The sequence below is a fragment of the Anolis carolinensis genome, chromosome 6 (assembly GCF_035594765.1).
Source record: "Anolis carolinensis isolate JA03-04 chromosome 6, rAnoCar3.1.pri, whole genome shotgun sequence".
Taxonomy (NCBI): Eukaryota; Metazoa; Chordata; class Lepidosauria; order Squamata; family Dactyloidae; genus Anolis; species Anolis carolinensis.
The window spans coordinates 24,997,683-25,021,987 of NC_085846.1; the positions used below are offsets into that span (position 1 = coordinate 24,997,683).

The following is a 24,305-nucleotide window of genomic DNA, read 5'->3' on the forward strand; positions in this document are numbered from 1 at the left end:
GGACAGATAGCCATCCAGCCTAGAATCATAGAAACATAGAATAGCAGAGTTGGAAGAGACCTCATGGGCCATCCAGTCCAACCCCCTGCCAAGAAGCCTCTGTTTAAAAGTTTCCAAGAAGGAGCTTCCACTACACTCCGAGGCAGAGAGTTCCACTGCTGAACAACTCTATAAATATGTGAGGGGAGGTCATAGGGAGGAAGCAGCGAGACTAAGACGTGGGACAACAGTTTCAAACTACAGGAAAGGAGATTCCACCTGAACTTCCTAACTGTGAAAGCTGTTCAGCAATGCAACCCTTTACCCCAGAGTGTGCTAGAGGCTGCTTCCTTGGAGGCTTTGAAGCAGGGACTGGATGGCCATCTGTCGGGGGTGCTTTGAATGCAATTTTCCTGCTTCTTGGCAGGGGGTTGGACTGGATGGCCCAGAAGGTCTCTTCCAACTCTGTGATTCTATGATTCTTATGGTCTTCCTAATTCATTTTATTTATTTAACTTTGTGTTATATACAATCCAGCCCTCTCTCCCTCATTGAGGGATTCAGAGAGGCTAACAATTCAATGCCATTCAGATATAATACAATATTGACTCAAAATAAATAAAAAATAAAAATAAAACAACAATACATGATAAAACATGTTAAAACTAATTACATTAAAGACTAGTTCAATCTCATTGACATAGGTGAAATCCATTGTCATTTAACATGGTTACTCGTTGTCTTCCCCAAAAGCTTCCTTCCAGAGATAGGTTTTTATTTGCTTTCTGAAGTACAACAGGGAGGGAGTCAGATGTCCTTAGGGAGAAAATTCCAGAGCAGAGGTGCCACCACCAAGAAGGCCCTCTCTGTCGCTCCCACCACCTGAGACAGGGGTGGGATCAAGAGTAGGACCTCTCCAGCAGATCATAGGACTCAAGCTGGATCATATCGGAAGATGCGATTGGATAAATAGGTTGAGCCTGAACCGTTCAGGGCTTTAAAGGTTAAAAATCAGTACAGTATCTTGAATTGTGCAGAGAAGTAAACTGGTAATCAGTGGAGTTCCCGTAACAAGGGGGTTGACTGATGCCTGAACGGTGCTCCAGTGAGCAGCCTAGCAGCAGATCTTTGAACCAGCTGAAGCTTCCGAAAAATCTTCAATGGCAGCCGTATGTAAAGTAATCCATTATAATAATCCAGTCTGGATGTGACAAGGGCATGGACCACTGTGGCCAGATCTGACTTCTCAAGGTATGGGCACAGTTGGCGCACAAGTTTTAATTGTGCGAAGGCTCCCTGGCCACCAATGATACCTGAAGTTCCAGGGTCAGTTATGATCCCAGAATTACACCAAAACTGCAAACCTGCATCTTCAGGGGGAGCGTAATCCCATTTAACACAGGCTATAACCCTATACCCTGATTGGCCTTCCGACTGATCAGGTGGATCTCCGTCTTGTCAAGATTAAGCTTCAATTTGTTTGCTCTTAGCCAGTCCATTATGGCCCTCTTCTTCTTCTTCTTTACTCGTTCAGTCGTTTTTGACTCTTTGTGACCTCATGGACCTGTCCACGCCAGAGCTCCCTGTCGGCCGTTGCTGCCCCCAGCTCCTTCAAGGTTGAGCCAGTCACTTCAAGGATACCGTCCATCCATCTCGCCCTTGGTCAACCTCTCTTCCTTTTTCCTTCCATTTTCCCCAGCATCATGATCTTCTCCAAGCCCTCAGGTACTGGTTTAGGATTGGAATGGCTTCCTTGGAATTGGGTGGAAGAGTAGTAGAGTTGGGTACCATCTGTGTAGAGGTGGCACCGCACTCCAAAACTCCGGATGATCTCCCCCAGTGGCTTCATGTAGATGTTAAAGAGCATGGGGGATAGAACAGACCCCTGAGGAACCCCACAAGACAAAGGCCAGGGGTTTGAACAGGAGCCCCCAGCACTACCTTCTGGGATCGACCCTCCAAGAACGACTGCCGCCATTGCAAGACAGTGCTCATTAGTCCCATCCTGGCGAGCCAGCCCAGAAGGATGCCATGGTCGATGGTATCAAAAGCCTCTGAGATATCCAAGATAACCAACAGGGAGACACTCCCCCTGTCAAGTTCTCTGTGGAGGTCATCCACCAAGGTGACCAAAGCCGTTTCCGTTCCATGGCCAGGCCTGAAGCCAGACTGGTAGGTATCTAAATAATTAGTTTCTACGGAGAATCCCTGAAGCTGAGAGGCCACTATGTGCTCCAGAACCTTGCCCAGAAAAGAGAGATTTGACACAGGCCAGTAATTGTTCATTTGGGAGGGATTCAGTGATGGCTTTTTTAGTAATGACCTCACAACAGCCTCTTTCAGACTTGTTGGAATTTCACCTTCTCTTAAAGAGACATTTACCACCACCTTCACCCACTCCAACACTCCCCCTCCGATTCATCTGATCAACCAGAAAGGGCAAGAGTCCAGGACACACGTGGTAGGACTTGCAACCCCGGGCTGTGGCGCAGCTGTTGAGCAGCTGCCTTAAATCACTCTGACCATGAGGTCATGAGTTCGAGGCCAGCCCGTGGCGGGGTGAGCACCCGTCAATAAAAAATAAAAAATAGCCCCTGCTCATTGCTGACCTAGCAACCCGAAAGATAGTTGCATCTATCAAGTAGGAGATAAGGTACCACTTATAAAGTGGGGAGGCAAGATTAACTAATTTACGACCTGGAATGAGGAAGTGCCGTCAGTGTGGATGATGAAGCAACTGCTCCCCCCTGTGGCCAGAATCAAACATCCCCTCAGAAGAAGGTTAACTTGTCTCTGCGTGTGTCTCTCAGTCTCTGTTTGATGTGTTTATGGGCATTGAATGTTTGCCCTATGTGTGTTATAATGTGATCCGCCCCGAGTCCCCTTCGGGGTGAGAAGGGCGGAATATAAATACTGTAAATAAATAAATAAATAAATAAACCCCAAGAATCGGGTGTAATCTCCTTTCTTGTAATTTTAACCCATTGCTCTGAGTCCTGGTTTCCAGGACAGCAGTAAACACGCCTGCTCCCTCTTCCTTATGTCACCCTTTTACAGATTTATCCATGGCTATCATGTTTCCTCTTAACCTTCTCTTCTGCTGGATAAACATACCCAGTTCTTTAAGACACTCCCCAGAGGGCATGGTCCCCAGACCTTTGATCATTTTAGTTGCCCTTCTCTGTATTTTCCAGCCTTTTCCTTCCTCCCCTCCCTTTTTTTCCCCTTTCCCCTTCCTTTCTCTTCCTTCTTTCTTTCTTCCCTATCTGTCTCCCTTTCCTTTTTCTTCCTTTAACCAACTTTTTCCTGGACGCTGCAGTCTCTCAGGCTCAGAGCAATGTGCAGGCACACATGCATTTCAAAATCTAAATATTCATTAATTTGCTCACTTATGGGGAGGGCCTTCAAGGCTGTCTGGTAGGCTTCATGGTGCAGCTATTTTGTCTATCAGTCGCCAATCCTTTCTTAATATACACTGCCCTCTTGTGGCTGCAGCTGAACACTGCATACATATCTATGGGCCAGTAACGAATCCTTTTATATACACATACTTTTTTTAATGGCCACTCCCCAAAGCGAGGTAGATTTTTTATAGTTAAAACCCCTCAATTCTTTTAAGTTGGGTAATGCGTGCCAAATTTGGTCCAGATCCATCAAACCATATAGGAGCCTTTGTGATACAAACAAATATACATACATACTTTGACTTTTAGATAGATAGATATCGCAGAAACTGAAGCTTGTTGAAAGAGTCAGTATGTGTCCAGAGATTTGACAGTTGAATAGTGAGATCCTTTCCTTCATGTGTACAGGATTGATGGAGTCCAAAAGAAATCATAGTTGTTGAAGGCTTTCATGACCGGAATGACTGGGTTGCTGTGAGTTTGCCAGGGTGTATGGTCTTGTTCCAGAAGCATTCTCTTCTGACGTTTCACCCACATCAATGGCAGGCATCCTCAGAGGTTGTAAGGTAAGTTGGAAACTAATCAAGTGGGGTTTATATATCTGTGGAATTCTCAGGGTGGGAGAAATAACTCTTGTCTGTCTGAGGCAAAATTCCCCCAGGCAGGAAACAGCCAGACTTTGAAGCTGCAAGGTCATTTAATGCTGATCAAGGTGACCAATTGCAATATTTATACTTGCCTCAGACAAAAGTTTTTTCTCCCAACCTGGACATTCCACAGATATATAAACCTCATTTGCCTAGTTTCCAACAGACCTCACAACCTCTGAGGATGCCTGCCATAGATGTGGGTAAAACATCAGGAGAGAATGCTTCTCTCCTGATGAATGGCCATACAGATTTTTTTCAAAATGAAAAATGTTTCAAAGTTATGATAATTCGCTTAGGTTTTTTGGGGGGTAAGTACCTGCATTACCTTATTTTTCAGATGTGTTATGTGTGTGTGTGTGTGTATGTATATGTATCATATTCTTGAACTCCAATTCAGTCCATTCAGTTCTGGGTATTCCTGCATCAATTCTTGATCATACTTCATTCACCCTGGAGGATTGAAAAAACACGAAATGTTCTGAGAATTTAATTCAGGACGCAAACAATTTTTTTAAAATAAAAAAAAACTGAAGTTCCAAGTTACAAATCAGTTTCTTTTTTTATTCATAAAATAGCCACTCAAGCTTATTTACAACCAAGGCACAACAATTTAAAACCTCCAGTACCATAAACAGTGATAAATTCCATTGAAGAACAAATATATATATATATATTATTTATTTATGTACACCTAGATAAAAGATAGATACATTCTTAATAATTTAATATACAATTGGGATATGCGATGGGAGCAGCAGAAGGCAGACATGAGTTAACACAGCACTAGCTTCTTGGACTGTGATATATTAGCAGTTTGTTCTGCTTTTGAGGAGTAGTTTACATCGCCCAATTAGGCCCTAATTTTAACTCAACATGGAACCAATATTGTAGTTTGCATCGTTAGCAATCACTCCTTTAAAACAGTGATTGTGATAGATTTAAGGATACACAAGAAATCCAGACAACTGGTCAACAGTGTGGATGTAGACCTGTGGATTCTCAAACTGGAAATCTGCCCATTGCCACTCTTATGCTCTTTTGAGTCACGCATGAGTGACGGTCATGCAGTTTTTAAAATGAGCTGCGTTTTTGACATATCCTTCTAAACATTCAAGATATGGAAAGCAATGTTCTCCCTTCGAAAGACTGGTACTGCCTACTTTACAACTGTAAATTCCCAGTCGATACCATGCTCCTGCATTTCAACCCAATTTTGACAAGAAATGAACAGGTTGTGAAGGAGGCACGCCTTGCTCTTTCTTAGCTATTTCAATTTCCATTGAAGTAAGAGTTATTTCTGTCCTTCCAATCTTTTCATTCTTTTACAGGCACTTAAATTTCTGAAATGAGGATTGTCAGGTATTAAGACCCCCTCCCCCCACTGACACACACACAAAAGCTCTCTTTAACCTGAAAGTTCACCCTCCTGTCCCCATTCCCATGCATGGTGCATACCTTGGAAACAAGGGCTACGCCATCTACACTACTGAATTAATGCAGCTTGATACTACTTTAACTGCCATACCTTAGTGCTATGGCAGTTAGGCACTAGCACTCTTGGACAAATAAAATTAAAGACCTTGTGAAACTTCAACACACATGATTCCATAGCACTGAGCCATAGCAATTAAAGTGGTGCCATTTGACAGTGTACAGTACATGCAGCCAAGAACATGTTGTCATAAGTGATACCAGAAACATATTCTGGAGCTGGTCTCCAGCCTATTGTGGTTGCTGTTGTGTGCCTTCAAGTCATTTTTGACTTATGGCAATTCTACCATGGGATTTTCTGAGTCTGAGAGTGTGTTAACCACTCAAGGTCACTCAGTGGGTTTCTATGGCCAAGCAGAGAATTGTCTAATACTCATAGTTTAATACTCATAGTCTACCACTACATCATGCTGACTTCTTTTAGCTCATAGCATTCCCTATATGTAAACTCTTGGGCCTTTAGCATAGCAGCCAAGAGTTGCATTACTACCACTTGGCATTCTTAAGCCAATGCCAGGACCTAAGCGCCCCAGCAGGTTTCATGTTGATGTCGACATTAGGTTGTTCTCCCTCTCCCCTCCAAAAAAAGAAATTAAAATCATAGAATCATAGTGCTGGAAGAGACCTCATGGGCCATCCAGTCCAACCCCCTGCCAGGAAGCAGGAAAATCACATTCAAATCACCACCAACAGATGGCCATCCAACCTCTGCTTAAAAGCTTCCAAAAAAGGACCTTCCACTACACTGGTATTTGCCTGGTATTTGCAGCATCCTCTAGCTGCTATTTTCATGTATTAGTGTTGTCCTAATTTGGGGCACAACAAGACATTAAAACAATAGCTAGACCCATTTGTCCATTATTCTTAAAGTACCACCGGCACCCATCAGTGGATAAAAGGACCAGCCTAATCCACTTTGTCCAGAGAATCTTCAAAGTTGGACTGCATCTAACCTAATGTCTCCTACCACCACTACATATCACCCACCACCCAAGTGAGTTTAAGTATCTAGGCACCTCTATAGATATACTGTATACCAACAAATTTGTTCTATTAGTTTCCATTTTCCAGGCACATGTCGTTTATAAAGCCACAAAGAAGCCTTTCAAGACCAAACCACCGAATACTTTGGTTTGCGACAGGAATAGTTCACATCATGAAATCTATCCCTCTTCAAACAAGCTACTGAAATGCTTACATCTAAACTAGAGAAAGAACAGAAAAACAGAGGTATTGGGATTGGTTGTCAAAATATCCTTGCATTAAAACCTTGGCTCAATTTCACCATGGTCCCCGGCACCTTACAGGTGAGAGATAGCTCCACATTAGCTCAGGTAAGATAGATATTTACATTACAAAAATGCTATCCCTGCCCTACATTTCAAGCTTAGCATATTTTTTTCTGCACTCCTTCAATAGAGTACTACAGTAGTGGTAATACTACCTCCTCCAACGAACAAATGATGAAGGAAGTTCCAGAAACAGTGGTGCAAAAGGATCAGTAGTTTTGAGCAGAGCAGAAGCTCCAATGGCAATAAATCCAGTGTGAACTGTATAGCAGTATGAGGTTGGGAGAGAAATAATAATTACAGTAAAAATAGGGCATATTTTGCCTCTGGGTGATGATTAGTAGTTTGTAACAAGGCAGAGGTGAGGATGAAGACAAGGTGTTAATTTGAAGCAAGAGACAAAAGGAATAAGGTAGAAAATAATGGCTGAACAGAGGAACCATGAAATCAAAAATAGGGGGAACTGTGCATTACAAAGAAGGCTGTTTGGGAAAAGTAGTTTTACACACATAGAATCTGCATTAGCAAGTGACCCGACACAACTGACATTCACAGTTACTTACATGGGAACAAGTATTCATATAAAATGGGATCTTGCACATCTAAGGCATTTGGCTTAGTGTACAATTTTGCACCAGAGTCAGCAAGAAAGCATTATTTGACACTACGTAGTGGATATATTATAGAGGCTTTGAGGAACAGTTGTATGGAGTGGGGAGTACAGATCAGTTGTGCAAATGGTCCCAGGTTCAATGCCCAGCGTCTCCAGGTAGGTCTGGGAAAGGCAGACCCTTGCCACAAACCCACTCAGTTGAGACAATACTAAGTTAAATGGTTTGATTCAGTGTAAGATCGCCTCCTCTGTTCCTATGTGTTGACATTAGCAGACAGTTTTCCTAAGTGTTTGCATGAACAGCAAAGCTTTTCAGAAAGCCCAGAGAATGGCTTGAAGGCACATGACACAATTCTACCGCTAAGCAGGTTTGGTTTGGTAAGCTGCTATCTAATAGTTGCTCTGAGCACTCTAGAAGAAAAGGGGGCATTGATGTAATAAATAATACCTATAAAAATAATCTCACAAATACACAATCGCATCCAAGAAACTACAGCCCAAAAGAAAGAAGGTCTTCACGTTTGTGTTGCTAACACAAGCACCTAGGCACTGTTGTGTTTTTGCATATATATATGTCCAGTGCAAAGCTACGCTGATTTTCATACCTGCCCCCTTTTCCACAAAGAAATGCAATTCCCTGGTAGCGGGTGGTAGTTAAAAAGGAATCCATCAGTGCAAATAAAATGTCTGCCCCTTTGTGCCTCGTGTTTCACAAACGCCTAGCAGGTCCATTCCAAAAAGGTTATTTTTCTCCTAAGATCGCTAGGTCTGCGCAAAGTTTTGGGTCATCCTCACTGACCTAGGTCATATAACTTAGGTTTAAATAACAGTTCCTCTGTTGGTCCGGCACTATTTACAAAAGGAAGCCAAGCAGCCTGGAACGGAGAGAGGATTGCAGGCAGCAGGCATCAGTAGTATCGCCCTGACTCTTGCCAATTCGTCACCCATTGCTTCTTGTGCTTCTGAGGCAGGAACCCACCGGCCGGCTGGTAACGTTCCTCCTGCCGGATCCGAATGGCGTGGTATTTGGGCATGATTCGATAGTAGCGGGTTCGCTTAAAGAAGTTGCACTGAAGGGGTGAGAGGGAAAAAGAGAGATTACTGGGAGGAAGGAAAACATATGCAAACAACCCTGAGTATCTGAGCGAGAAGAATATCTAAGAGCAGAGACGAAAAAGGAGAAGGAGAGGTTTTAGTTGTCCGGAGAAGAAAGACAATAGCAAAGAGGGCCAATGTATATGACCATTCTCCTGTGGTGGTTGAAAGGCTGTCAGGATAAGCATAAGGATAACTGCAAGCATAAATATCCCCAAAGATCTTTTTATGAGACTCAAAGGCCCTGTACTCCCCTTGAGTTAAAAAAATGGGAAAGATGTGCTTTAATTTGGGAAAAAATGGTGGAAAATGAGCATAAAAATAAACAAAAAAAATGAAAAATGTGTTGAAAAACTCAGCCAGCTTCTGTCTTGCAGATCCATAGGTGTTTCAGGAGTAAAAACGAGTTCTTGCTTCAATCCCTCACTCAAATCGAAGTAAGGCTGAATGCCAGTGTGTTGTCGAAGGCTTTCATGGCCGGAATTACTGGTCTGCTGTGAGTTTTCCGGGGTATATGACCATGTTCCAGAAGCACTCTCTTCTGACATTTCACCCACATCTATGGCAGGCATCCTCAGAGGTTGTAAGGTCTTTTGGAACCTAGGCAAATGGGGTTTATATATCTGTGGATATATTAAACCCTGGACATTCCACAGATATATAACCCCCACTTGCATAGTTTCCAACAGACCTCACAACCTCTGAGGATGCCTGCCATAGATGTGGGTAAAACGTCAGGAGAGAATGCTTCTGGAACATGGCCATACAGCCCGTAAAACTCACAACAACCCAGCTTAATGCCAGGTTGAGACACAAGACAGAGATTGGTAGGAACTAATTATTTATAACATACCTTTTAAAATAATAAAGTGGCTCCCAGGGACAAAAGTCTAAATGAAACCCTTATTGGAGAAAGTAAAACATTTCTCAGAAGGGAAGTGCAGTAAAATAAGGTGTATGCCCCCTTCTCTCTTCGCATAGAGGTTTAATCTCAACATGGGCAGTGATTTAGCATGGAGCAAACCTTTCGCCACTCAGCAAAGATTAAATTTGTCCATTACAGTCAGGGCTATTTTTAAATTTATCCTCTGAGTAGCACAAAAGTACTTTCCTGTATGCTTTAACATTAATAGGAAATATCACTTAACGAAAGGAGTGTTATGGTGTTAGAGCACAATTAAGTGCAATATATTAAAGCAAGGAAAGAAAAAAAATGTTTTCCAGTCACTGGTATTCTAGCAAGGTTGTTAATATTACTTACGAGAAATATTCTTAATGGCTTTAAACTGATATGATAAAATGTCCTTTAAAAAGTCTGGACAATGCCCAGTGGATGAAATTGCCAGCTGCAGGAAATCTACTGACTGTAGGTTTGGCAGTTCGAAGCCGTGAGTCGGGGTAAGCTCCTGCTGTTAGCCCTAGCTTCTGCCAACCTAGCAGTTCGAAAGCATGTAATGTGAGTAGATCAATAGGTATCGCCTCGGTGGGAAGGTAAAAGGGTGCCCCATGCAAACATGCTGGCAACCGGTCGGAGATGTCTACAGACAACAGGCTTCTCGGCATGGAAAAATGGAACGAGAGAACCTCTCCATGGATGGAGTTGAGCATCGCCTCCAGATGCCGGATATGAAAAAAGGGGAAGGCCTTTACCTTGTCTGTGTATTGTATGTCATTCTGTTCACTGTGTAAAAGGCATTGAATCTTTGCCTATATGTGTAATGTAATCCACTCTTGAGTCCCTTCAGGGAGATAAAGTGGAATATAATTAAAGTATATTATTATTATTATTATTATTATTATTATTATTATTATTATTATTGATGATTGTATAAAACAGTTGGTAACTGGAAATGAGGTTTTCTTCAGCATCCTCATCTCTGACTCTATCTCTATCCACACACACAAATATCATTACCCACCCTTATATTAAGACATTACTGAGAATGGGGACTATGCCCACATTGGCCCACCTCTGCTGGCTCTGCCATCTCAGTGCCACATCAGAATGGTCATTTGGACCCAGAAATTTCAGGGGAAGAATGAGTTTAGAAAGTGAAAAATTTTGGTCACACAGAAGTAAGCACCATCTTGGAAGCCACTAAAGAAACAGCTGGTTATTAAAGTCTAGGAAAAGAAAACTTTTGAGTTAGTAGCACAAAACAGGTGAAACCGAGAAGGTAAGAACCTGGTGGAGAGCATTTAATGTGTTGTGTGAAGCACATATTTTATGGTGGCAAGGCTTGGGAACAAAGGTACCTGGTCCAATACTAATTAGTGTATGAGAAAACTTCTGGGAATGTGGCCAGTGGACCTGGTGTTGAAAAAGCCTTTGTTCAAAACAGTAGCTTTTCTTGATTCTGCATATAAGAACATTTTTGGAGCCAAAAGCTAGCAGTGTAATCCAACAGAACAAACCCTAACAACCAAACATGGCTCCTCCTCATCTAGAAAAAAGTATGTGGTAGTATGCGACCTCGAGTTTTACTTTCCCCTCCACAAAACCAAAAAGTCTCTTCCTTAGAATTTTGTTATTTTAGCATAAGAAGAATCAAGTTCTTCCTAATTCAGCCAGATGAGAAGATTAATTTACCAGAAGATCATATGCAGAGTACATGATTTGTGTGTAGAAAGTGATGTAATAGTTCAAGCTCTGCACAGGGCATCTCCACTGGGCATCTCCAATTAAAGAGATCAGGTATGAGGAGATGGGGAAGACCTCTCTCTGTATGAGATCCACTGTGAGTCATAACAGACAAAGCTGGACTAGGTATGAATCCAACCAAGCATAAAGAATCCACCTAGAACCTCTTGCCATGATAAATTCCATTTTCCATGCCTCAACACTGGACTAGAGCTCTCCAAGACAGAGACTTTGTAGAAGGACAAGAGAAGTCGAGAGCTGACAGTGAAGAAGACAGGCCTTGCCCCCAGCCAGCCACCCATCCATGCAGATTTACCAAGATACAGGGCAAAGGGGTAGGCAATGTCCACCCCGAGACAGGAACTAGTAGCTGTCAGTCAGCCGCTTAGTTTCCGATGGCTGGATCTTCATCATGGCTTTCTGGCCCTTGGCCTCGTACATGGCTCGTGTGCTTGCCCTCCGGAAGAAACCACACTATGAAGAAGCAGGGGTCAAACGTTAGGGTCAACAAGCAAGGAAACAGTGTGATGAAGTGTGCAGGACAAGAAGGACAAACTGATCAGATTTTGGCTTTTTTCCCCTAAATTCAGCACAAATGTCCATGTTTGGAGAGCACCTCTGCTACTGATTTCATGTTTCACTTTGTTTTATACACTGTGACCGGCAACATGCCAACTGGGACTGAGTGAATTATTCCTAGGGGTCCTGGTATTGGTGGTGTGCATTTCATGCCTTCTGGCATCTGCAGTTTCCCCATTTTCATAGGAAAAGAAATCATGACTGCAAATAATAAGATAAACTTTCCGACCCATCCCAGTTATATCTCACTAGGTATTTCTGGAAGATGCTATGCAGAATAATCTCACAGGAACTTATCTCTAGCAATACAGTAAGTGGCACAATGGATTAAATACTTATGCCAGCTAGACTGCTGACCTGAAGGATGGGTTGCTGACCTGAAGGTTGTCAGTTTGAATCCGCGAAATGGGGTGAGCTCCCATCTGTCAGCTCAAGCTTGTGGGTACATGAGAGAAGCCTCCCAGCAGGATAATAACACATCCACGCGTCCCCTGGGCAACATCTCTGTAGATGGCCAATTCTCTCACACCAGAAGCGACTTGCAGTATGTTCCCAAGTCGCTTCTAACACAATTAAAGAAAACCCTTCACAACATCAAAAATCTTCTGCCAGAAGCAAACACTTCTCTGTACTTAATGGAAGAGCTGGCTCTGAATGGAACACAGTTGTAGTAAAGATATAGAAGAAAGTAAGATAACAAATACATTTTGCAGGTACTCTCCAGCCCAGAGTTTGAAAACTTTCTAATTTGGGACTACAACTTCCAGAATCCCTGAAACAGTATGTCCAATTAGTCCAAAAATAACTTTTGCCAAATTCTGTTCTTCACAAACAGGCATGGGCAAACTTAATCCCTCCGGGTGTTTTGGACTTCAACTCCTACAATTCCTAACAGCCTGTAGGCTGTTAGAAATGATGGGAGTTGAAGTCTAAAACACCTGGAGGGACGAAGTTTATTTATTTATATTTGCTTATTTATTTACATTATTTATATACCACTCTTCTCCCTCAGGGGGACCCAGAGCGGTCAGACATTTGTCCAGTATAGCCAGTGGCCATAATGATGGGGGAATTCTGGGATCATAATTAAAGAAAAATCTTTCCCTCTAACATCTGAGACCAATACAAATAGGATGAAGAGGGATAGAATGGCCATATACTCATTTTCCAAAGATTCACCTGATGCCTGTGTTAATTCGAGTCTAAATACGGTTTCCTAACAGCCCAACCAGGTTTTCCATGAAGTAAGAGAAGTTTGTTGGTGCTCCATTGGCTGTGCTCCAGAATGACATGATCAATGCCAAAAACATGTCCTAACTCTGAACAGATATTACGTCACTCTAAATAAATCTCAATAATGTAAGGTGACACTTCCTGCATTGCAAGCTGGTCTGGCCAGGTTGCTCTAGCCTTGATACATGAACATTTTGTTCTGAGCAGAGATCAATCCACCCTCTGACTGATCAAGAGATTTATGTCAGCCCTGAAAATCTGCTTTGACATCCAGACTTGCCACAGGCAACTGCTTTGTTTATTTTTCCTTTCCACAAGTCTGCTGTAAAGATCAACAGCAAGAATTATTAGAGTATTTTTTAAAGTTAATCTTCTGCTTAGGCTGGGGATTCTGGGAGTTTCTGTCCAAAACATTCCTAAGCACAGTTTTTCTAAACATACGAAGGGGTAAAAAAGATGGAGCTGCATGTCCTCGCCTTCACTTCCTGGTTTTATTTATTTGTTTGTTGTTGTTTTAAAGAAACAAACCCTCCTCTTCTCACCTTCCACAGCAGTAAGACAATGATTCCCAAAAGCAGAAGTCCAGCTGCAACAGCAACCAACACCAACCACAGCTCAAGTTCAGCCGGCTGTTCTTCGCTCAACTCAGAATCAATGTTCACAGTGTACTAAAGGGGAAGCACAAAAACAAAAAGGAATTGTGCTATTAGGGAGGAAAGATAAGAGAAAGAGGAAGCCAAACACAACTGTTTAAATATAAAACAGCACTGAAGCAGCAGTCCAGCATTGTTTAAACTATATCACACATTTGCTATTATTGTCATTTGTCAACGAATCAGCTTCAACTCATGGTGACTCTCTAAACGAAGCCTCACAAAGTTTTGGGCTTTCAAGCAAAGTTTTCCAAACTAAGGGCCATGGCTTTTTTGATTGGATCAAAAAATATCACTCTTTTTCTACTTCCTTCTATGTATACTATATACATACAACTTGAAAGGCTCATTATTTTGAACTGCAATTCCTAGAAGCTTATGGGGGGGGGGTTTAGTCTCAAAAATGCATAATTTCTAAGCTCTGCACATATAGGTAAGATGGGATATAGTGCAGAAGGTTAATTCCCAACATGTATACACCATATTTCCTAAGTCTGCAGAGTGTTTCATTAAAAGTATTTAAGAAATTTAAGAAATTTACAGCAGTGATGAAAACCAGGCCAGTACTATTGTTCTCATACTGTAAATACTGGTGAATGATTGGCAAAATCATGAGGCTGAAAGAGAGGTGCTTTTCATTTAGCCTCTCTATATCTTTGGTAAATGCATGGATGGGGAAGACCAACAGCAGAGAAAGGCAAGCGGGTTAATATTTCAGCTGGTATCTCCCTCCTGCTCATGTCTTACAATCATATGGGGCCTTTTACACTGATGTAGGTAAACTATGCCATGGATCTGTATTAGCATGCCAGATGTAGGTCAGTGATGTGGACATCAGAATGCCGCTGTAAGCCAAAATGTAGTGGTGGTGGTGGTGATGACGTGCCTTCAACTCTTTTCTAGTCTATGGCAGCTCTAAAGTGAACCTATCAGAGTATTTTCTTGGCAAGATTTGTTCAGAAGGGTTTGCCATTGCTTTCCTCAGAAGCTGAGAGTGTGACTTGCCCAAGGGCACCCAGTAAATTTCATGGCTAAGTGGATATTCAAACCCTTGTCTCTAGAGTCATTGTCCAAAGTTTGAATCACAGCACCATATTGGTTCCTTTAGCAAAATGTTGGTTTCAACCCATCAGCAACATAGATATTCAAAGGGCAAATCTGGAAGGCTCAAAAATAATTTTGTCTTGCCCAACATGGAACATAAAATGATATCCTCTCTCATTCTATATATAGAGGTCAACTAGACTAATAGTTCAGCACTGGCATCCTCCATCCCATCAGCACTTGCCACTTCAAAGAACTGCTTCTCTTTAGGTGCATCTGGAATTAATGTAGTTTGATACCACTTTAACTGCCACTGCTCAATGCTATGGAATCATGGGAGCTGTCTTTTTACAAGATTTTTGGCCTTCTCTGCCAAACAATGCTGCTGCCTTGCCATACTACATATGAGAACCATGGCTCTACAGCAGTGGTTCTCAACCTGGAGTCACCAGATGTTTTTGGCCTACAACTCCCAGAAATCCCAACCAGTTTACCAGCTGTTAGGATTTCTGGGAGTTGTAGGCCAAAGACATCTGGGGATCCCAGGTTGAGAACCACTGCTCTACAGGAAGATGCTTCTCTGCAGCCGACAGGGGCTTGATTTGGTGACTTTTGGAAGCAGCTGTGACATATGAATCCAGTTGTACTCACCCACACTGTGCCATTTTTCATGTTGATAGTAGATACATTTGTCCTGAGAAACAGTGTGGCTTGCCCCATCACCTTCACCCGGTCAAAGTCATGATAATCCTACATTTCCAGGAGGGTGGACAGGAAAGGATAAACATGTTAAAATGAGCTGTACTAATTTCCCCCCCAATGCATTCCTTCTATTGAATATTCAATATATGTATGTAGCTGTATTAGTAACCACACAGTTCCTGGAAATGTTTAAATTATTTATATAGATAATGATTGACGACAGTCATGCTCTATATATGCCAGGACTGTCTCTACTGCGACGTAGAGTTTAGAAAAGTGACTATTTGCACATGTTGATGGGAGGGACTTTGAGATGTATAGTCTTCATAAGTAAATATTTTGAACTTTTTCTAACTTGCATTGTCATCTAGGGTTTCAGGTTGGAAACTGTTTCTATTTCTGGCATTGGACTCTGTTATTGGAGAAATGAAGGACTGAATCTGGGCCCTTCTGCACACAAAGGATGGGGTTGACCACTGAACTATGGAGTTTACCAATGTTTTGTCACTGCTGTGACAAACTACAAAATCGGAGTTAAAAATTCTCAGAGATAGAAAACTAACATAAGTCACAAAGGCAAGGAAACAAGAAGAAAACTTTAGGATGCCTACATATATTGCTTTCTTTTAAATTTTAGGAATTAAAATATCTAAACCTAGTAAGCAAACTACAGTTTTCCAGATACTGCAGGGCTGTAATTTCTATAATCCTGGGCTATAATGGTTAACAGCTGATAAGAACTGCAGACCAACATCTGGTACACCAGGAGTTGCTACTTCCTGATCTATAAAACATATTTGGCTATCACATATTTGGAAGCAGTTCTTTCAACCAAGAAAAAAAGTAAGTAACATCTAGATGCCTTGAAACTGCCTTCAAACAAAGAAATATATATACATACATGAGGTAAGGGGAGAAAAAAACTTGCTCATAGTCACACATAATTACTTCTTATTTTCTTCTTCATTACAACTGATGTACCACACCACCAACATTATGTTAACATTTCTATTCCATTCTAAGTCCAAAGAACCAGGATGCCATACATGGTCTTTTTGCCCCTAATTTAGTTTGACAACAACCGTAGATGAGACTGAAAGATTGTGACAGTCCCCAATGGATTCTTTAGTGGGGATTTCAGTTTGAGCATTCCTTGTTCTGGTTTGATGTTCTAGCCCTTGGCCAAAAGAGTAAGATTGGCAGGGATAGTGCTTACCTCTATGAAGGTGCTATTCCAGACCCGTGCTCGGACCGTTACATCTGTCACAGCTCCGATGTCCTTGAGGGGGCACTCAAACCAAATGCATCGAGATGTTCCTTCAGAGCAGCTCTGGAGACAAAGGAAGAACATGAGAAAAGACAACATAAGGTGGAGAGCAGTGAAGAAGTTTGTTCAGTTTGGTGGAGGGTAGGCTTTGGATGCTCACCAGTGATGTGTCTGACTTGGCTTTCTTCGCTGCTGCCAGTGTGATGGGCACTTCACTTTTGGAAGAAGCCTCCAGTTCACGCTTCTTCCTTGTTAGGTTGCTGCTATGATTACGTTGCTAGAAAGGGAAAGAAGTTGTCACTTTTCTGAATGTAAGCCACAGCTTGTAAAAATCCTTTTTAAACTATAACCCCCAGAATCCTACATGCAAGGGTCTCTGGGCAAACTGTGAAAAGGGAGGGGGGCTTCTGGGAACTGTGGTCCATAAAGGACTATTCCAAACTCTGAATCATGCATACTCAAGAGCCTGGCAAAGTAACTTCAAAGGATATGTGAGAATTCTTTTTCCTATGTGACCTTGGGGCAAACTGCACCAGAATACTGTGCTACATAATTTATAGAATATGCAAGTGTTGCAATGGTCAGATCACAGAAATGCTGGCTGGAGGAGTCCAAGAGCCAGCAATTTTTTAAAAGTATTAGTTTCCCAAGCTCTAATAAAAGTTCATATGTTAGCAAATTAGTATATAATTGGGAAGATGTCCCACATGACTCAAATATTAGAGGCCACCAGTGCTGTCAGCGTGCCATGTTTTCTTTTGTATGCCAACTAACAGATACTCATATATGCAGTTATGGTAGTAATTTGCAGGCGTCCACTGACAGAACACTCTCATTGGATCTACATCTGGTGTGGCACGCATTCAGGGTCCCACCTCTTCCACCATCTGCTCCCTTGGTCAGATCAGAAGGCAAGCTGTTGCTCGCTCATGCATCTCTGGCAGATCAAAGCCCACTGTTGCCCAGGGGAAAATAATGTGATGATAGACTAGGTGTAGCACAAGACTATAGCAGTGATACCTTGTCTAAAATAGAATACCATATACTCATGTATAAGTTGAGGGCATGTTTGAGAGCCAATATTATAGATTTTAATATGACTTGTGGATAAGTTGAGGATTCTAGACTTGTAAATGAATATGTAGGATAGATTAAGAAAACAAAAAAGGAAACATACTGGGGTGGGAGGGGCTAAAATTTTGACTCACATGGACATTGAGGCTCAAGTTGAGGTGGTTGATGACCTGCCCAGGGGGTTCACAGAACCACTCTTCATTTCCTTTCACCATGATATCAGTGGGGTACAAGAGCCACTTCCCATTGCTAACTTCATAAGGCCATTCAAAGCCTAACATGATTGTTCCCAAGGAACCCAAAGATTCACCCTTTGTGGTCACCTAAAAGACAGAAGCAAGATGACATTTTCAAAGGCCCATTTTGGCCTCTCGTGGAGCAGGCATGATAGATTTTCTTGTCTGATAAGAAACAGCAAGAGCACCTCATATTTCCTGAAGAGGATATATGGTTTTCTAACCAGTCAGGTTGTTTCAATACAGGAGGCAATATGTTCTACAAGAATGTCTCCCCATTTCTGATCATACTGGCAATGCAGCACAAGCCCTGTATTTATGGGGGATATATTCTAGACTTTGTGTAGATATGCAAAATTGTGGGTAATAGTGAATCCTATTAAGGACTTTTGCCCAAAAAGTACCACAGCATTGTGTTGGAGGACTTAAAAAATGCCTAGAGAAGCCATATTCTGTTGGAAGTGGGTAAATTAAACTGTGGGACCAGGGACACAGGGGTTGTACTTTTCACTGATAACAAAGTAGTAAAGGTAAAGGTTGTCCAACTCTGCGGGTTGGTGCTCATTTCCATTTTTAAGCTGAAGAGCCAGCGTTGTCCGTAGACAACTCCAAGATCATGTGGCTGGCATGACTGCATTGGAGTAAGTAACCTAAATGTCTGCTGCTCTGTCATGAAAGTTGAAATCAGCTGTCCTATTCTTGGGTTCTGCCTGCCAAAGGTGGAAATACTATAACGATAATCAAACTGAGTGGACATGGGCATAGATCACCATTTATTCTACATTGAAAATTAGATGTGTAAAGAGTGGCAGGATAACTGACTGCGGTATCTGGACAACAAAATCATTCATTGTCTCCAAAAATAAAAGTGTATTTCATTGTAACTGAGAAATGAGGAGAATCAAATTATATCCCGCAGTCCCCCAAAAGATCCTTTGCATACTGCAAACCCAACTTTTCCAGTAAAAATTAATTGTTGGAAGTAATATACACTTTTATGGATCTTTGCCTTAAACTTCCCTTTTTCTTTATACTACCCATAACTTTTTTACTTGCAAGGTCTATGGAATTAAAAAAATACACTAGAGTCTCACTTATCCAAGATTTGCTTAACCAAGGTTCTGGATTATCCAAGGCATTTTTGTAGTCAATGTTTTCAATATATCATGATATTTTGGTGCTAAATTCGTAAATACAGTAATTACAACATAATATTACTACGTATTGAACTATTTTTTTCTGTCAAATTTGTTGTATAACATGATGTTTTGGTGCTTAATTTGTAAAATCATAACCTAATTTGATGTTTAATAGGCTTTTCCTTAATCCCTCCTTATTATCCAAGATATTCGCTTATCCAAGGTTCTGCCGGCCGGTTTAGCTTGGATAAGTGAGACTCTACTGTAGTAGGAAAGTTAGAGTTAGATTTGAAGTTAGAGTTAATCATTCCTTCCCACTAGTCTTCTGATCAAGACTAAGGCCCCTTCCACACAGCTGTATAAGATCGATATTGAACTGAATTATAGGGCAGTGTGGACTCAGATAATTCAGTTCAAAGTAGATACTGAGGATTATCTGCCTTGATATTCTGGGTTATATGGGTGTGTGGGAGGGTCCTAAAATCTTCCAAAACTGCTGCTGATTTTAAAAATATCAATGCAAAGATATAATGCAACTTAATGTTATATATAGTTTAGCTTCAGAAGAAAGGTCAACGTTAATACCAACATTTTCATTGTATGAAGTTACTTCCCATTCCTACAGTCATGGCAAATAAACAAAATTCAAGGTTCAACAATGCCTTGAAAGATCAAGGATATAAAAGAATACATTCAAGCAGTAACAGCTTCCATTATTATTTCTATATGAGGATGCAAACTAGAAAAATGCCAGGATACGCACTAAAGCAACTTTGAAGTAGTCGTGTAACATTTTGCAGAGAAAGTTGGCAAAAGTTTCAATGTTTTTAGATTTTTTAAACAAATATTTTTTTAAAGGGAAACTGTTTTGTGGTAGAAGCAGGGAGACCTCAGAATGACACATTTATTTAAATAAATACCAATATATAAAAGCAGCTTTCCAAGCTCTACTCTTACCTGGAAATGAAATCTGATGGGACTGCCGACATCTTCTTCATGCTTCATGGCTGACTCGCCCATGACTGTCCCACTAAAATGTGACTGGAGCCATGGGTTGAGGCTGTCACAGACAAAACACAGTTGAGAAGTGTGGAAACAATAACAAAGCACCAGTTTTGCAGGCAATAAATTCAGTAATTCATTAGTACTTTGCAGCCAGCAATAACTTTCTTTTTCGAGTCAGGAGCGACTTGAGAAACTGCAGGTTGATTCTGTTGTGAGAGAATTGGCCATCTGCGAGGACGTTGCCCAGGAGACGCCCATACTGTGGGAGGCTTCTCTCATGTCCTTGCATGGGAAGCTGTAGCTGATACATGGGAGCTCACCCCACTTCCTGATTCAAACCACCGAACTTTTGATCAGCAGTCCTGCCGGCACAAGGATTTAACCCATCGTGCCACCGGGAGCTTTAGCAATAGCTGAAAGACTTCACAGGTCCATTTTTAAAATAAAGAAAGGTATTCCTCTTAGAGAAAGTGGCATGTCAGCACTAGATACATGATGTGTTAGCATTTCATCTTGCATGGCTCTGAAAACCCTATTCCCACAATTCTTTGATTTTTTAAAACTCATATTCACCCTTTCAGCAGATACGTACATTCTCAGGGATGCATCAATAGTGTAGTCCACCAAAAGTACTGCTGATACTGCAGTGAGATCGTCTTGCTGGCTTAACCTGTCAGAAAAAAAACAATAATAATACAACCATCAGTTTTGGCCTATCAAGCTATTTTCTTAGGTTGCTAAAGCAACAAGCGAGCCACAAAGATGCTCGGCCATCATTCTGAATCACTGGGGTCATGTAAGAGACCATTGGAACAAGACTCACGTGGAAGGCTCCACTTGTATGATGACATCCTGGGTGTACAATGAAATCCCAATCACTTCAAACGTAATAATTAGCTCTGCCTGGAAGAGAGGCACAACTTGGTTACCAAGAATGCTTTGCTGACAATGATGCCTTCTGAAGCTTAATATTACTCAACCAACAGTGTGGCATAATGGCTTAAATCTTGGACTAAGACTCTGGAAGACCAGGGTTTGATTCCCCGCTGAGCCATGTGTCAGGCGCAACTTGAAGGCACCCAACAACAACAGCAGCAACAAAAAGAGAGAGCAAAGGTTCAAGGAGAATATTAGATTGATTTTTATTTTTTAGAAGTGTGATAAGCTAAATTCCTTCTCAATTGAAAGACAAAATATTTTCCCTTGCAAAAAATATTTACAAGAACAAGTCAATGTCATTTCCAACTTGCCAGATTGCAATTATATATAAAGTACTAGCTTCAGTGTTCTGCACAATAAACATCAAGCAACTAATGCTTCAAGTGAGGCAAGGATAACAGCAAGATTTGGAGAACAGCCTTTCAAGTGCATTCAGATCCAGAAAAAACTCACCTGCTGGTTCCTTTTGAAGGGGTTGCCTAGTTGACACAACACTCCTCCATTAAATGTGCAGGCTCCACTCTGAAGAACCAAAAAGACAAAGTCAGTCTGGTGAGTTGCTGTTTTATTTCACTAAAATACAGCAAAATCACCCTGTGTATCATGCTGCATACAGTGTAGCACTCAAAAATTGGAATTTAAAGTTACATTCAGATATAGTGACTAGATTCCCCTCCAGTTTGGATTACCATATTGGCTGGTGAAAACCTGGACACCAAAATTCAAAATCTAATTTTTCTAACTTTTTGTGTCAGAAGTGACTTGCAAGTCACTTCTGGTGTGAGAGAATTGGCCGTCTACAGAGACGTTGCCCAGGGGATGCCCGGATGTGTTACTGGGAGGCTTCTCTCATGTCTCCACAAGCTAGAGCTGACAGACGGAAGCTCACTCCGTCTTGTGGATTCGAACCGGCAACCTTTAGATCAGCAACCCAACCTTCAGGTCAGCAGTTCACAAGGGTTTAACCCATTGCGCCACTGTGGCTCTTATTTTTCCAACTATAAGTATGATACTGAATCCATGTAATTCACAGAAGCGAGTGCTTTACATATCCACTTTATATACACTGTGTCCAGAACTGCTTGCTCTTTGGAGTTTCAACCAGCATTTTCTAGCACCTGCATGTTGATCCTTTCTTTCAGAAGACACCAAAGTTCAAACCTTCCACAAGCAAAACTGAGTTACACCCTCTATCTCTGTAACTCATATTGAGATTTAAACACTACCATGGGAAAGGTTCTTGTTGGTGGTCATCAACCATGATAGACAACTCTGCAAGCAAAACTATGAGTGGCATCATTGGCAGGCAGTAGTTGTGTACTTCTCTGTGGTTTTTGACAAGTCACTGACCACCGAGTTGGAAAGAGCTAATGGAAATATTATTATACAAGAGAAGCCATCTCTCACCGGCCGAACAGAAGAAGGCAGCAAAGAGGGAGGGAAAGTGATGTTGAGGAGGGCTTGGTGAGCATCCTCTCCATTGGTAGGTGATGTTGGCTGATTGGTGACAGTGATATTCAAGTTCAGTTTCTTGACATCTCGGCTGTACTGTAATATCTGCATACCATTCCTCCTGTCGCAGGAAAGATTGCACAGTTGAAGGAAGGCTTTCCATCCTCCCTGAGACATTTTGCTACCTGATAAAGGCTCCCCCACCTCTCCAGTTCTACATACAGAAGGCAAAGGAAATGGCAACTGAATCTTTCTTCAGCGCTCACAGGTTCAGGATAGCATGAGTGACCTACACAGCTCTGACTACCATGAGAGCAGAAAGACCAGATGCTGAAGAGGAAAGGCCTCACTGCCTCCCAGCATCTTCTGCCTTTGGCTTGGTTCCACTCTGTCTAAAGGTAGAACTGATCCTGAAGCTGCATCATCATCTCCTAGTAATACCTCCAATCCATGGATTTCAGGTCCATGGTTTCATTTAATCACTATTCATACAACAGCCTCAGGTTTTGGAAGCAGGAGAAGTAGGAACATTTGCTATCACTGCCAACTTTTTCTCATAGATGAAGCTGTTGCATGCACATTCACTCAACAACCTTGATTATTTTTTTTTGGCGGTGGGGTGGGGGGGTGTATGAAAAATTTGTCACAGCTAACTCCCTGCCAAAGACTGAAGCTGTCACACAATACACTCAGTATTAATTCACTGAAGCCCAAGGCTGTCCTGGAATGTATCCTCCATGTTGTATTGTATCCCCATGTTCTAAAGTCGAAGCTCCAACCATCTAGATCAGTGATTCTCAACCTGGGGTCCCCAAATGTTTTGGGCCTACAACTCCCAGAAATCCCAGTCAGTTTACCAGATGTTAGGATTTCTGGGAGTTGAAGGCCAAAAACATCTGGGGACCCAGGTTGAGAATCAATCATTGACTGTTTTTGACCCCATGGATTAAAAGAATCTGAATCACAGTTTGCCTGCAAAGAAACATCACCATTTGGGTATTTACTTAGGATTTCCTGGCTCTTTTTCAGTGGACTATCAATTGGAGCCATTTCACCCCCCATGTTTCTGGGAATAACCTTTAGCAAACAGAAGTCAACCAGATTTACTGTCATTATTAAGATTAGATAAGCAAATAATGTTTCTCAATTTTATCACATATCCTCAATTCTTGATTATTATCTCACATGGTTTTAGGCCAAGCCCTGACATTTTCACTAGTTGTGGCCCACAACCAGAGGCCCTATCACACTACATTGTGATAGTACATTGTGATATATCCCACTGTTACTACAATGGCCACTTTCTAAGGAATTCTGCAGTTTGTAGTTTAGTGAGGCCAAGATCTCTCTGGGGCAGAATTCTAAATGGCCTTCCCTAAATTAAAATCTCAGGGTTCCACAGGATGTAATAGCACTATAATGGAGTAGTGATGGATAGCTCTTCCCTTTCACCAGCAGGTGGCAGTGTCTTACCTGGGCAGCATCTGGTTCTGATCATTCAAGTAAACAGCCTGGACCTGCAGGTTACTGTGACATTTGTTGTCGGTTCCACATTCTTTCTGGAACTGGATCTGAAAACAGAAGTATCAAGTCAGGAGAACAGGAACAGTGGATCAGGTGTCAGACAGGGACTTGGGACAGCAACTTCAAATTTCTGCTCATCCATGAAGCTTCATAGGTTACTTTGGGCCAGTCACTGTCTATCAGCCTAGATTAGGTTGCTGTCAATATCAAAGCTGATGAAAGGAGGACTCAATATATGACCTTTGGTTCCTTGGAGAAAAAGTGGGATCATAGAATCAGAGGGTTGTTGTGTATTT

At 41.7% G+C, this 24,305-nt stretch overlaps 1 protein-coding gene across 4 annotated transcripts in view; it reads right to left on the bottom strand.

Moving 5' to 3' along the window:
* Positions 1-2,161: 2,161 nt before the first annotated feature.
* Positions 2,162-24,305, bottom strand: part of itga3 (integrin subunit alpha 3) — a 73,989-nt gene continuing 51,845 nt past the window's right edge. For 2 of the 4 annotated variants that reach the window (XM_062957614.1, XM_062957616.1), the window contains exons 14-25: positions 23,959-24,056; positions 22,441-22,606; positions 21,487-21,555; positions 20,918-20,997; positions 20,687-20,764; positions 20,047-20,149; positions 17,849-18,037; positions 16,801-16,917; positions 16,590-16,703; positions 15,323-15,421; positions 13,517-13,642; positions 4,574-8,496 (exon numbers count right to left, since the gene is read on the bottom strand). In XM_062957614.1, the coding sequence (XP_062813684.1) occupies positions 8,335-8,496; positions 13,517-13,642; positions 15,323-15,421; positions 16,590-16,703; positions 16,801-16,917; positions 17,849-18,037; positions 20,047-20,149; positions 20,687-20,764; positions 20,918-20,997; positions 21,487-21,555; positions 22,441-22,606; positions 23,959-24,056 (1,401 nt within the window). In that variant the 3' untranslated portion in view covers positions 4,574-8,334. Of the gene's footprint in view, positions 4,484-4,573; positions 8,497-11,478; positions 11,637-13,516; positions 13,643-15,322; positions 15,422-16,589; positions 16,704-16,800; positions 16,918-17,848; positions 18,038-20,046; positions 20,150-20,686; positions 20,765-20,917; positions 20,998-21,486; positions 21,556-22,440; positions 22,607-23,958; positions 24,057-24,305 lie in introns of those variants that run through there. The other 2 variants (XM_008113520.3, XM_062957615.1) reach the window with 2 other exon arrangements.